The 12388-nt window shown below is 40.4% G+C and overlaps 1 protein-coding gene across 18 annotated transcripts in view; it reads left to right on the top strand.

Annotated features, from left to right (window-relative positions):
* FREM1 (FRAS1 related extracellular matrix 1) overlaps positions 1–12388 on the top strand; it is a 163586-nt gene that overhangs the window by 31651 nt on the left and 119547 nt on the right. For all 18 annotated transcript variants that reach the window (XR_013534284.1, XR_013534281.1, XR_013534286.1 and 15 more), the window contains exons 2-4: positions 3842–4348; positions 9415–9509; positions 10951–11252. Coding sequence is in view for 7 of the 18 variants with exons in the window: in XM_035305987.3 (XP_035161878.2) it covers positions 4109–4348; positions 9415–9509; positions 10951–11252 (637 nt within the window). In the remaining 11 variants the exon portion in view is untranslated. The remainder of the gene's footprint in view (positions 1–3841; positions 4349–9414; positions 9510–10950; positions 11253–12388) is intronic.

The following is a 12388-nucleotide window of genomic DNA, read 5'->3' as shown; positions in this document are numbered from 1 at the left end:
GATAGGGTTGGCCAGGGTGGTCTTGAACTCCTGATCTCAGGTGATCTGCCCACGTTGGCTTCCTAAAGTGCTGGGATTACAGGTGTGAGCCACTATGCCTAGCCTTTTTTTTTTTTTTAAGGATATATTAATATTCCTGGGTTTAAACTATAATCAGTATAAGGGAATTTAAGGAATTGTTTTCTCCAGTTTACTCACTTAGTTAACAAATATTCATTGGTGTATCAGGCATTGTTCTAGATACTGAGGATAAATCCATGAGTAAAAATTATAAAAATTCACATCTTCAGCCGGGCGTGGTGGCTCAAGCCTGTAATCCCAGCACTTTGGGAGGCCAAGGTGGGTGGATCACAAGGTCAAGAGATCGAGACCATCCTGGTCAACAGTGTGAAACCCGGTCTCTACTAAAAATACAAAAAAAAAAAATTAGCTGGGCATGGTGGTGCGTGCCTGTAATCCAAGCTACTCAGGAGGCTGAGGCGGGAGAATTGCCTGAACCCAGGAGGCGGAGGTTGTGGTGAGCCGAGATCGCGCCATTGCACTCCAGCCTGGGTAACGAGAGCGAAACTCAGTCTCAAAAAAAAAAAAAAAATTCACATCTTCTTGAGGGACATGGCAGTGACTAATATTAGGTTGATACCAAAGTAATTTCAATGTTTTTTGCCATTAAAAGTAATGGTGAAAACTGCAATTACTATTGCACTGACCTAATATAAAGGATCAAATGCATTATGTCAGGTGGTTAGAAAGCACTAAGTTAAAAACAAAATAGAAAAGTGGTAAAGGATGCTAGGAGATGAGACCGACATAATTTTAATGGGGTTGTTAAGTATGACCACACTGCATGTGTGACGTTTGATGGGAACTCGAGAGTGGAGAGGTGGAAGGAGGGGTATCTGGGGGAAGAACATTCAAGTCAGAAATGACAGAAGTGAGAAGCTTTAGTCGGGGAGAGAGGAAGGAGGAAAGGTGGATCTTGATTTATTTGAGGAAAAGCAAAGAAGTTAGTGTGGCTGGGACAGGGTCGACAAAGGGAAGACAAATGGGAGAGGAGCTGAGAGAGATAAGAGGAAAACAGATCACAGAGTGTCTTCGGCTGTGATGCTGAGAAATGCCTAAAGGAAAGTCAGGAGTAGAAGTAGGGAGATCAAATAGGATGCTATTGCAATCATCCAGCAGAGACTTGGTGGTGGCTTGGACCAGGGTGATCACAATGGAAGTGTAAGACATAGCTGGATTCTGGATATGTTTGGAAGGAAGAGTGTATTAACTTTTTACTTTTGTGTAACAAATTGCTATAAATTTTGTGGCTTAAAATAATACAAATTTATCTCATAGTTTCCCTTGATCTAGGGTCACATTATGGCTTAGCTGGGTTCTCTGCTTCAGGTTACCACCAGATTGCAATGAAGAAGTTGATGACCTTCATTCTTATCTGAAGCCTTGACTTAGAAAGAAGCTACTTCCAAGCTCATTGAGAGTGTTGGCAAAATTCATTTTCTTGTGGCCGTAGAACTCATGGAGGCTTGCTTCTTCATGTTCAGGAGAGCCTCTGGTTCCAGTCTGCCAAGAGAAAGTCTCCTGTATGATAAAATGTAATCATTGGAGTGACACCCATCATCTTTGTCTAATTCTGTTGGTTGGAAGTGTTACAGTTTCTGCTGGCACTCAAGGAGAAGGTACTTTTGGATACTAGGAGGCTGGAATTATTTGGGGAGTCACCTAAGATCTGTCTACCATAAAGAAACAACAGGATATTTTGTCTGATGTAGAATATGTGATGAAGAAAGGAACGACTGAAAAGTTGGAGTTGCTATTAATTAAGATAAAGAAGACTGAGGGAGGGATGATCGAGAACTCAATTTTGGCTGCATGAAGTATGAGATGCCTTTTATACGCCACCCAGAGATGTCAAGCAGCAGTTGCATATGCGAATATAGAGTTACTCAGGGGGATCCAGGCTAGAGGTATAAGTTTGAGGTCCATTGACACATAGGTGGTATTTAAGGCCAATGAATGAGATCACTAAGGAATGAGTATAGATACAAAACAGGTCCTATGACTGGTCCCAGCATTAAAAAGTCAGGGAGTCTAGAAAGAACCAGCTAAGGAGACAAAGTGAGATGGAGTGAGATAAGAGGACTGCAGGAGTGTGGAGTCCTTGATGCCTCCATGTGTTGAGTTAACTAGTTTAAATCTCAGAAAGCAAAGTTTCCTCTTACCCCCCAGTTTTGGGAGACACCTACCTATCCTGTTGCCTCTCCTCTCCCTGAATGCGCTGTTGTCTTCAGTGGTCTTAAATGCCAAATATGAGTAGAAAAAATAATGTATCTTGTGAAAGCTCAACAACCAAATGTGCATTCATGCCTAAATAAGTCAACCTAAATTAGGCTGATTGTGGGCAATGGAGTCAGTGGGAGTGTGTGAACAGTTTTATTCTGGGATTGATACCATAAAAAACATGCCGATCTGGCCAGGCGCAGTGGTTCACACCTGTAATTCCAGCACTTTGGGCGGCTGAGGTGGACAGATCACAAGGTCAGGAGATCAAGATCATCCTGGCCAACATGGTGAAACTGTTTCTACTAGAAATACAAAAATTAGCCAGGTGTGGTGGCAGGTAGCTGTAATGAGGGTGAGGCAAGAGAATCACTTGAACCTGGGAGGCAGAGGTTGCAGTAAGCCGAGATCTTCCTACTGCACTCCAGCCTGGTGACTGAGCGAGACTCCATCTCAAAAACAAAACAAATCAAAACAGAAAAAGCCAGGCTGCTCTGTAAAGTATACACCCCCTCAGGTATCAGGTGACACATGTCAGGCACTGCCTCAAAAGTGAAAGGTTGCAAACAGTGACAAGGGAATGGAAATGGATTAGACATGAATAATGGAGGCACTTGTTTTTCTACAGCCTTCTGACAAACATTCATTTTGGTATCTACTGGTTACGCACAGATATTTAATGAAATTATTAAGATGGAAGGTCTTTCTTTGGGCAAAATAATTCGCCATTTGTTCACCTAATTATACTCTGAATTTAAGGATATATTTCAATGCATTTTACCTTAGATAAAATCTTTTCAGTTCTTATGGAACACGGAGAAATTATCATGAAATTCTAAGTGCATAAAGTGGAAACAAAGACTCTATTTGTGCATGTTGAGTACATGGGAATGTAATTAGTGTTGTAGATAGTATAAATACTCATGTCCATACACCGTGTCATTAGCTGTGTGTGCTTAAGCTGTGTCATCCCATTCCTAGTCCCTTTCATGAATAAATGAAAACTTGAATGTTTACTTAGAAAAAGGGCATATTTCTGTAATTTCCACTCAAGGGTTTCTTAGGTGTCTTCATTGCCCAGCAAAGTTAGAAGCGTGCCCAGTGTGACAAATGGTTAAATTTCTTTCTTATTGGGGTAGCATTGATTCAGAATTAATCATGTTTTCAAACAATGTGTTAATAATCCTATCAACTCTCTGAGAAAAATTAGATTATAATCCTCATTTATGAGGAAAGAGAAAGAGTTAGACAACAGTCTATGAACTCAGGGGACCAAAAGCACATTTATTGGCATTGAGGCTGGCTGTTTCCTCCTGGACCACACAATTGACATCCTGATTGGGGTAAGTCCAGTCCGGAAGCAGGAGCTACAAGCAGGGTAATGAAGTGGCTGCATTGCCTTTCAGATGGGTCTGGAGGTCAAGTTAGTTTATTTGTTTTTAATTTAGCTGAACTCATAGGCTGGTTGAAAGATCCCTTTGTTGGTAGCGATCTTTTGAATAGCCGCACAAACCTTTTGGTCTCTCTCTTGCTTTACTCCAACCCCTTCTCCCATTTGCAGGATTAGAAAAGCACTTGGGAGGCACGTTAATCTTGCCGGCCTTGTCAGGAGCGATCAGCGAGTTTTATTAAAAGCCCCGGGATTGCCTGAAAGGCCTCCTTGTCTGACTTTGAAATGAAAGGGGCATGTTAAGATTTCAGGGCACATTGTCAAGACCCCTCGCCCTGCCCCTTGGACTATGAGCTGACCCTCCAGGTGGAACCACAGAAGCCCTCCTTTGTTGAAGGGATTTCGCTGGTGGACGGAAGGGAGTTGGGCCCTGTCAGCATGAACTCTCCGAGTTGGGGGTTGGTGAATGCCCTGCTGCTGCTGCTGCTGCTCCTCCTGGCCTGGGCCAGCCCCACCTTCATCAGTGTCAACCGTGGGGTGAGGGTGATGAAGGGCCACTCCACCTTCCTGTCAGAAGATGACCTGAAGTTTGCCATCCCCAAAGAGAAAGATGCCTGCAAAGTGGAAGTTGTGACGAATGAGCCAATAACCCAGAGGGTTGGGAAACTCACTCCACAGGTAGGTCCTATCTGTGATTTTCTGTTCAGTCATGTGTATGAATGCAAGTGTATGAAAATGAGCGGGGGGCAAAGACAGAGTAGAGATGTAAAAGGTCTCCCCTCAATCCATCAAAGACGAGTATTAGAAGACGTTCACATTTGAATTGGTGTAGTTGCATTTAGCAGGCATAGTATATTGCCCTGCTTTTCTATGTGAGGTAAAACCTATTTTTAAAGCATTCTTGGCTGATTTCAGATTACAAGCCTGAAACCAGCAGGATTTAATCTTGATTATAATAACTCTTGTGGGGGAAAGCAGAATGCATATATTTTTTTCTTAACAATGCACTATTTCAGTAAGTCTTTCCAATTTCTCCTCTTTTCTTGAAGATAACTCTGGCATATCTTACCAGCTGCTTGACCTTATTATAGAGTAGCTAATTATACAGAGAAAAAGCACAAAGCATAATGTAAGAGAATTACATTGGAGTTATCCTTGCCCCAAATTATCATATCCATTGCCAGTCAGAGTGGATAAGAGGTCAAGATTTCAAGACATATTTAGGACATATTTGTGACCTTAGCATAGCAAAGGTAAAACTTGATGTTTTATCTATTAATATCACATAAACATTCTTTTCAATAAGGGAAAAGAAGTAGAAAAGAGATGTGAAGATACTTCATTTAAAATATTCACTGTTCTTTGAAAATATCTGCATAATTTTTTTCCTTTTAATCAAAATCTTGGAGACCTTTATATTTAAGGGTATTCTATGGCAAATCCTTTTGTAGAGTGAAGAGTTACCTCCTAATTCATTGGGTTTGAAAAGTCTGTATTCTCTTACACTGTTTTTTGCTTAAAGTAGGAGTTACCACTATACATAATGTTAAAAATTGTGTCTGATTTTATTACTTGTTCCTACTGTCTTGTAACTTTGCTCCCAGTGCAAACAATCTTGAGAATATTCAACACTAGATGCTTCTGCTGCTTCTGGAAAAATGGACCATTCTCTTTTGCTGAACTGTGAACATTATTTTCTTTTCATTTGGCTAAAGAAACATAATCCATGAGGTTATTCAAAAGTGGTACTAGTTGTTGCAGAGAGAGAATAAAAAGACGTAGATGGATACTAGCTCAATTGGTATCTCTAGACATTTCATTTACCACACTTAGAGACCCATTCTGAAACACATCAGAATTCTATGGAATAGAGTCTCACATTGCACATATTTCTGATGTGATAGTAACCAAATGTCTCTGCCTAGTTACAAGATTTTATTGTCTGTCAAAGAGCTTTAAATGGGTATCTAAAAATGTTAGAACACAACAATGGCCCCACATATTAGCCATTGTATTCCCAAGTGTTTGGTAGTTGCAACATTTCCTCAGTTACTCCAATTATACTTGCATTTTGCATATGTTTTGATTGGCACTTACCACTCAGGGAAAAAGAAGACTCGTGGGATTGCTCATACTGGAACCCCAATGTGGTAAATAAGATGACGAAGCAATACAAATAAGCTCAGCACTGGGCAACAGAGACCCAGCTACAGGGACTGGGGTCAAAGGGAAAATGCAGGCTGGTTGCAGTGGCTCACGCCTGTAATTCCCAATAGACTGGGAAGCTGAGCGGGGTGGATCACCTGAGGCCAGGAGTTGGAGATCAATCTAGTCAACATGGTGAATCCCTATCTCTACGAAAAATACAAAAATTAGACAGGGGTAATGGCACACACCTGTAAGCCCAGCTACTCAGGAGGCTGAGGCATGAGAATTACTTGAACCCAGGATGTGGAGGTTGCGGTGAGCTGAGATTGTGCCACTGCACTCTAGCCTGGGCAACAGTGTGAGCCCTTCTCAAAAAAAAAACCAGTCAGACAGATAGACAAATGGAGAATGCAGCCTGTAGAATTTTGAGAGAGGTAAAATAGGGCCCTGCTCCTAGAGGACTGGGGTAAATTAGGGCCCTGATCCTAGGGGACTGGGGTAAATTAGGACCCTGATTCTAGAGGACTGGGGTAAATTAGGACCCTGATTCTAGAGGACTGGGGTAAATTAGGACCCTGATCCTAGGGGACTGGGGTAAATTAGGACCCTGATTCTAGAGGACTGGGGTAAATTAGGACCCTGATTCTAGAGGACTGGGGTAAATTGGGGGCCTGATCCTAGAGGACTGGGGCCTTTAATAACACAGGAACCCAGGGCTGTGCTGGCACATGAGTGTCTTATAAAGACTGATGATTGATAATATGGTACCTCTTCCAATCAATTTATTTTGAAAAGTCATTCAACATTTATTTAGAAGTGGGGCTGAGTATTTTGGGAAAAAGACAAGAAGCAAAATTTCCATTAGTAGCTTGCAGGAGCAAGCTGACTAAGCTGTCTTCCAGTTTGGACCTCAAGCATGCATGCCCAACTGAGCTAAACAAAAGCTCTGCAGATGACCAGATTCTCCTCCTTAGTGCAGTTTGGGGAGGATCTATTGTTACCTAAGCCAGCCTCTGAGAGCTCTCCTCTTTCTATCCCAAATGGCCTCTGACTCCTTACCATATATGGCACCTTCTCTGAAAGAAATACAATTGTTTCCATTATCTATTTTTAGTGATGTTTGAATGGTCCTGATTGCTTGGCCTGTTCCAAGGCACTGAGGAGGAAAAAAGGATCCAAGTGACTAGAAGTAGGTAAAAAACATTCCGTTACAAGAATCAAGGATTGGAACAGACCTGCAAGTCATCTCCATCTCACTCTCTGATTTTAAGGTAGAACTTACTAGAAAGACACGATAGAGAAGAAACAACAAGTTGCCTGGCTGATTTAGGACACTCTTGGCTGCTGAGAAACACCTCTGAATATGCTGATTCTCTAGCCTGCTGTTGCTTATTTTAAAAAAGTAGAATCAAGTCATGAATACTTAGTGTATGTATTTCCTGAGGCAAATATGATATCTCAAATGGATTTATAGGCTCTAAAGTCAGTATGTGATTTGTATCTTCTAATATTTATTCTACAGTAAAGAAGTTCATTAAAATATGGAGTTTCATCACCTTTTTTGGCCAAATGTTAGAACTTTGTGTTAGACAAATCTGTATCATGGGAGAAAACTTTGCTCCTCAAACTGCCAGGTGCTCATTGCTATTTGTTATTCTCATGATTTCAACAAAAACAAGGTTCCCAAGTCAAGTCTGTTTTGTTTTGTTTTTTGTTGAATTTGTGCTTGATTTTTAACCCAGGATGGTTCAGCCCTCCCCTAGGGGTTTATTTCTTATGGAGTTTTAGAAATTAAGCATAGCTAAATGCACGTGCACAGGTGTACACACGCACACACACAACACACACATGCACACACAGCCTGAACATTATTCTTTAATAGAGCTTAGTAATAAGTTGAAAGCCAAGCTTATGTGAACCCATTTCTAGTGAGATGACTGTATTAACAACACCCTGCTGTGTAATGAACAGTTTCATGTGATTTGCACAGAAAATGTTTTGTCTAACATCTGTTCAATTAGTGTTTTCATTTCGTTACTGAAGTTTGTCTTAGGACCAACAGGTACATTTTCCTATTGAATATTTGGAAAGGGATTTCAATTGGTGCACACCAGTGCCTTCTGTTTAGATAACCCTCTTGCTGTAGTCAATTAGATGAGGTCGACAGCAATATGTTTTCCTCATGTTTTCCGACAAGACTCCCTCACACATGGCACTTCTCACATCTAGCCCAAAGCAAGAAATATGCTGGGTGGAAAAGCCCCCCAGGTTAGTGCTGAACTTGCTTTTTTATATAGGAAATATAGCAGTAAGAAAGTATCTCTAGTTTGAACCAGTTTACTGTCATTAAAGTGAGTAATGAGTTAGGATGTGTGACAATTTAATTATAAATTGTAATTGAAAAGCAGTTGAAGTGGAAAAAAACAAAGCTAGACAGTAATTAGAAAAGGATTTAGCTCTCCTTTGTTTTAGTTAGCAAATTTATGGACAATTACGGCTGTCGCCTTTTATAAAAGGAAAACATATTATGAAACATAAAACAGATGTTTCTTTTAACAAAGCAGATTGTCTCTTTATTACCATGACTATTTGTCAATGATATGGGGAAGGTCTTTGCTTTATCTCCTTGCTAGTTGTCAATTAAAAAGAGGAACCAATGATATCTGTGGGAAAAGAAACTCATTTGTATTAGTGTTGAAGTCTTCTCTGAGTAGATTCTGTTGCCTGAAAATGTTTGAGCCTGTGAATAAGTACAGACAAAACACCAATGGCGAACATACATGCATACTTCAAGGGTATTTCTTAGAACTCTACCAAAGTCAGATTGGGCAGAATGAGGGGCATGATGTGGGTGGGACAGATGATTCTTCTTCTAAAAATCAGGTTCCCAAAATATAGCAGTTGGCAATGTCCTTAATAATTCTGAGTGAGGTGAGACAGTTCACTATAATTTCATTTTAATAGAAGAAATTGCTTTTAGGTTTCTATTTGTCTTATCCACCATTTCTGCTATTGCCTAACTAATAAAAGTATATAAGACACAAGTATTGTGTATATAAGACACAACTGTGTGTCATGCTGGACTCTGATTAACCACAATAGTGTCCATAGTTAGTAGCTTCATCTTTGAATATGAGAATACTATTTGGAAAAGAAAGAAATAAAAGGAGAACACACATATACAGAAAGAATACAGTGTATCTGAGGGTGGGTTAAAGCACACCTTTTAATGTAGACACACAGAAAATTGCTGTGAACCCCTGAAGGGGGTAAATAAAATTTTGAAAAATGAAACCATGTTTTAAATGCACTCTAGATGGTAAAAAGACACTTATTTAGAGAGGCGATTGTCCTTTAATTTTCTCGATCTGCTTTGGTTTTCACAATTGAGATATTCTCTAAACAAGACACAGCTGTATAGATAGGACGGTGAGTGGGTTTGGGGGTAGGCTAGAGGGGGCGGTGGTGAAGACACACACACATACACACTTTGCTAACAGACCATATTTTCTCCAGGCGCTACTCTCCTGCCAATTTTTTGTACCAGTTGTACCAATTTTCTCATAAATATTTATCCAATTCTTCATGTGAACTAGGTCTTTGACTGCCATTTCCTTCCCAATGAAGTCAAGTATGTTCACAATGGTTGTCCAATTCTTGATGAAGACACAGTGAAGCTCAGACTTTACAGGTAAGTGGCACAAGAACGTTGCTCATTTGCTGCCAATTAACCATTCTGTGTACTTTTGAGGGCTTTTCCTATGGATATGTATTGTCATGAGGGGAGTTAATAGATTCCAGACAAGAAAATAACAGAAACTAGAGGCCTGAGTGGATGAGGCAAGCTTTGCAGCCAACTTCCACTTACTTCCATTTGTGTCATCTTCCTTAGGGTTCTTCTGTAGCCAATTTTTAGCCCTGTCCTGTTTCCATTACACTCCAGCCTGGGCAACAGAGTGAGACTCTGTCCCAAAAAGAAAAAAGATAAATGCTTGAGAGAATGGATACCTCATTTATTAAGATGGGATTATTATACGTTACATGCCTCTATCAAGGTATCTCATGTACCTCATAAAATGTATATATACACACATCTACGTACCCACAAAAATTAAAAATGAAAATAAATTTAAAAAACTTAAAAAAGCCGATGAATTCTTGCTGCTCCCACTCCGTCCTTGGGTTTCTAGGCTGCTGGGAGGTTGGAAGAGTACACATGAAAGGCGGGGTTAGAGGAGCTTCTTCTACTCTTGATCTTAAGCACATTTAAAATAAAATATTCAGAGGAGTAGGCAGCAGAAGATCAGGGAACATACTTATTCCCCTCTTACCACTTCTCCTCCTCCAGCCCCTTTGGCAAGTTACCTGAGCTTGTTATGCCTCAGTTTCTTCCTCCATAAAATGGGATTAACAGTGTCTGTCCTAGGTTTTTATAATGATTGAATTATATACGACTGTAAAGAATTTAGCATATTGCCTAGGCCATAATAAGAGCACATCAATTAGAAGCTGCATTATTGATGCATGCTAATCACTCATTAATCTTCTCTTTTCAAAAAAAATGAAAACCCCTCTCTTTTAGACTCTGCAAACACTCTGAGATTAGAGTTGCTAAAAAGATGGAGGGAATGGAAGTGGCAATTGCTGAATATGCTTTACATGCCAAGCATTGAGCTGGGCACCCAAACTAGGCTGCAAATGACCACCCATGTAGTGGTATTTCTGGAGGGCAAAAAGGCCTGAATGCTTCAGAGACCAGTCACTACTTCACTCCTGAATTAAAACTCAATCCGGAAATTATAGATGCTTAATACTCTTAAATTACACCCGTGCTAGAATTAGACTCTGAGGTCTCAGCAGTCATTAAATATCCATATGCATGATGAGTTTGAGAGCAGGTGTTAAAAGAAAGATGTTGGGAGGAAGAAGTGGCAGGAAAAGGTGTTGACACCAGAGTAAAGAAAAGAAGGGAAGGGAACAGAGAGGCTGGGGGTAGAGCCTGAAACAAAATCCAAACTCAATCTGTGGTAGAAATTTTGTGAAGGCCAATCTTTAAGCATCCAGCTGAGTACACAGGCATCAGAAATTTCTGAGCACCAATTAATACTGCTTTTGCCCTGTGTTCTCCACAGATTTACTGAAACAGATACCTTCATAGAAACCTTTATCCTGCGGGTCTATCTCCTGGAACCAGACTGTAACATCATCCGTATGAGTAGCAATGTGCTGGAGGTGCCTGAATTCAATGGACTGTCCCAAGCAATTGATCAAAATCTGCTTAGATTCGATTATGATAGGATGGCTAGACTGGAATGCACGGTCAGCCTGGACACTGCGAGAACTCGACTGCCAGCCCATGGTCAGACAGTTCTGGGGGAGCCTCGGCCAGAAGAACCTCGTGGAGATCAGCCACACAGTTTTCTCCCAGAGTCCCGTATGTCTTTTAATGCTTATCTGGGTGTTACTAAAGTTGACAAAAATATCCATGTATGTTCACCTTCCACCATGAGGAAGAGTTCTAGTTAATTAATACAAATTTTAGCTGGCTGAACAGTGTCAGTTAGTAGTTAAGAGACTTTGCAATCAGAAAGACCTGGTTTTGAGAACTTCCTCCACTCTTTATTTTCTGTGTAATGTTAATTATTAACCTGTCTAAGCCTCTCTAAAATGAGAAAGGATAATAGCTGCCCTGTAGTGTTGGGTAAGGATAAGAGTGAATGAGGTTATACATATACTATGCTTAACACAGTGTCTGGCTCACAGTAGGTACTCATTAATTGTCAGTTGTTATTAGTAATAGCAAGAGCAGTAGTTGGTGCATTTATGGACTATTACTGGATTATGAGCAAGTTTGAAGTAAAGCTACTTGGTAGCAATGATAGATTAAATTAGGAAGAGTTGATGGATAACATTCTTTCTGCTATTCACTCAGTCAATATATTTTGGGCACCTCCTGTTCTCTCTAGAAACTGTGAGAAAACAAGAAATGTAAAGGATAATCAGAGTAATAGTAGTAATACTTTGAATTTGGACAGAATGACAAATTAGAGGCACATTTATTCTATTTTGTACATCAGAGAAATGAGACTCAAAAAAAAAAGGAAAAAAAGTGGGTGGCTGGGCATGGTGGCTCATACCTATAATCCCAGCACTTTGGGAGGCTGAGGCAGGAAGACTACTTGAGACCAGGGGTTCAAGACCAACCTGGACAAACTAGCAAGACCCCATCTCTACAAATTGTTTTTTAATTTTAAAGTAACTTATGATTATTACATACCAAACAAGGGTAAAAAATACAGTTGTTCAGAGATGTGAAGACTGTTAGAGAGACAATTATAGTTTTCAATGAGAAAGAGCATGTTGGTTCAGGTGATCAAAGAATGTTTAAAGGAAGGCTTAGTGAAAAGACTAAGTGGACCTAGGAGGATATGCAGGATTTGAATGAGTGAGAGCCACACGGGAGGGGGTTTCAGTGAGCAGACAGTCTAGCCGAGATTGTGTGATAGAGACATGGAAGCTGGTGCTGTAGAGGAAAGACTGGAGCTGGACTGTCGAAGGCCTGCAGTGCGT

Source organism: Callithrix jacchus, chromosome 1 (assembly GCF_049354715.1).
Source record: "Callithrix jacchus isolate 240 chromosome 1, calJac240_pri, whole genome shotgun sequence".
In the NCBI taxonomy this organism is placed as follows: Eukaryota; Metazoa; Chordata; class Mammalia; order Primates; family Cebidae; genus Callithrix; species Callithrix jacchus.
Note: the sequence above shows the minus strand (reverse complement) of the source record. Positions and strands in the feature narration are given on the sequence as shown.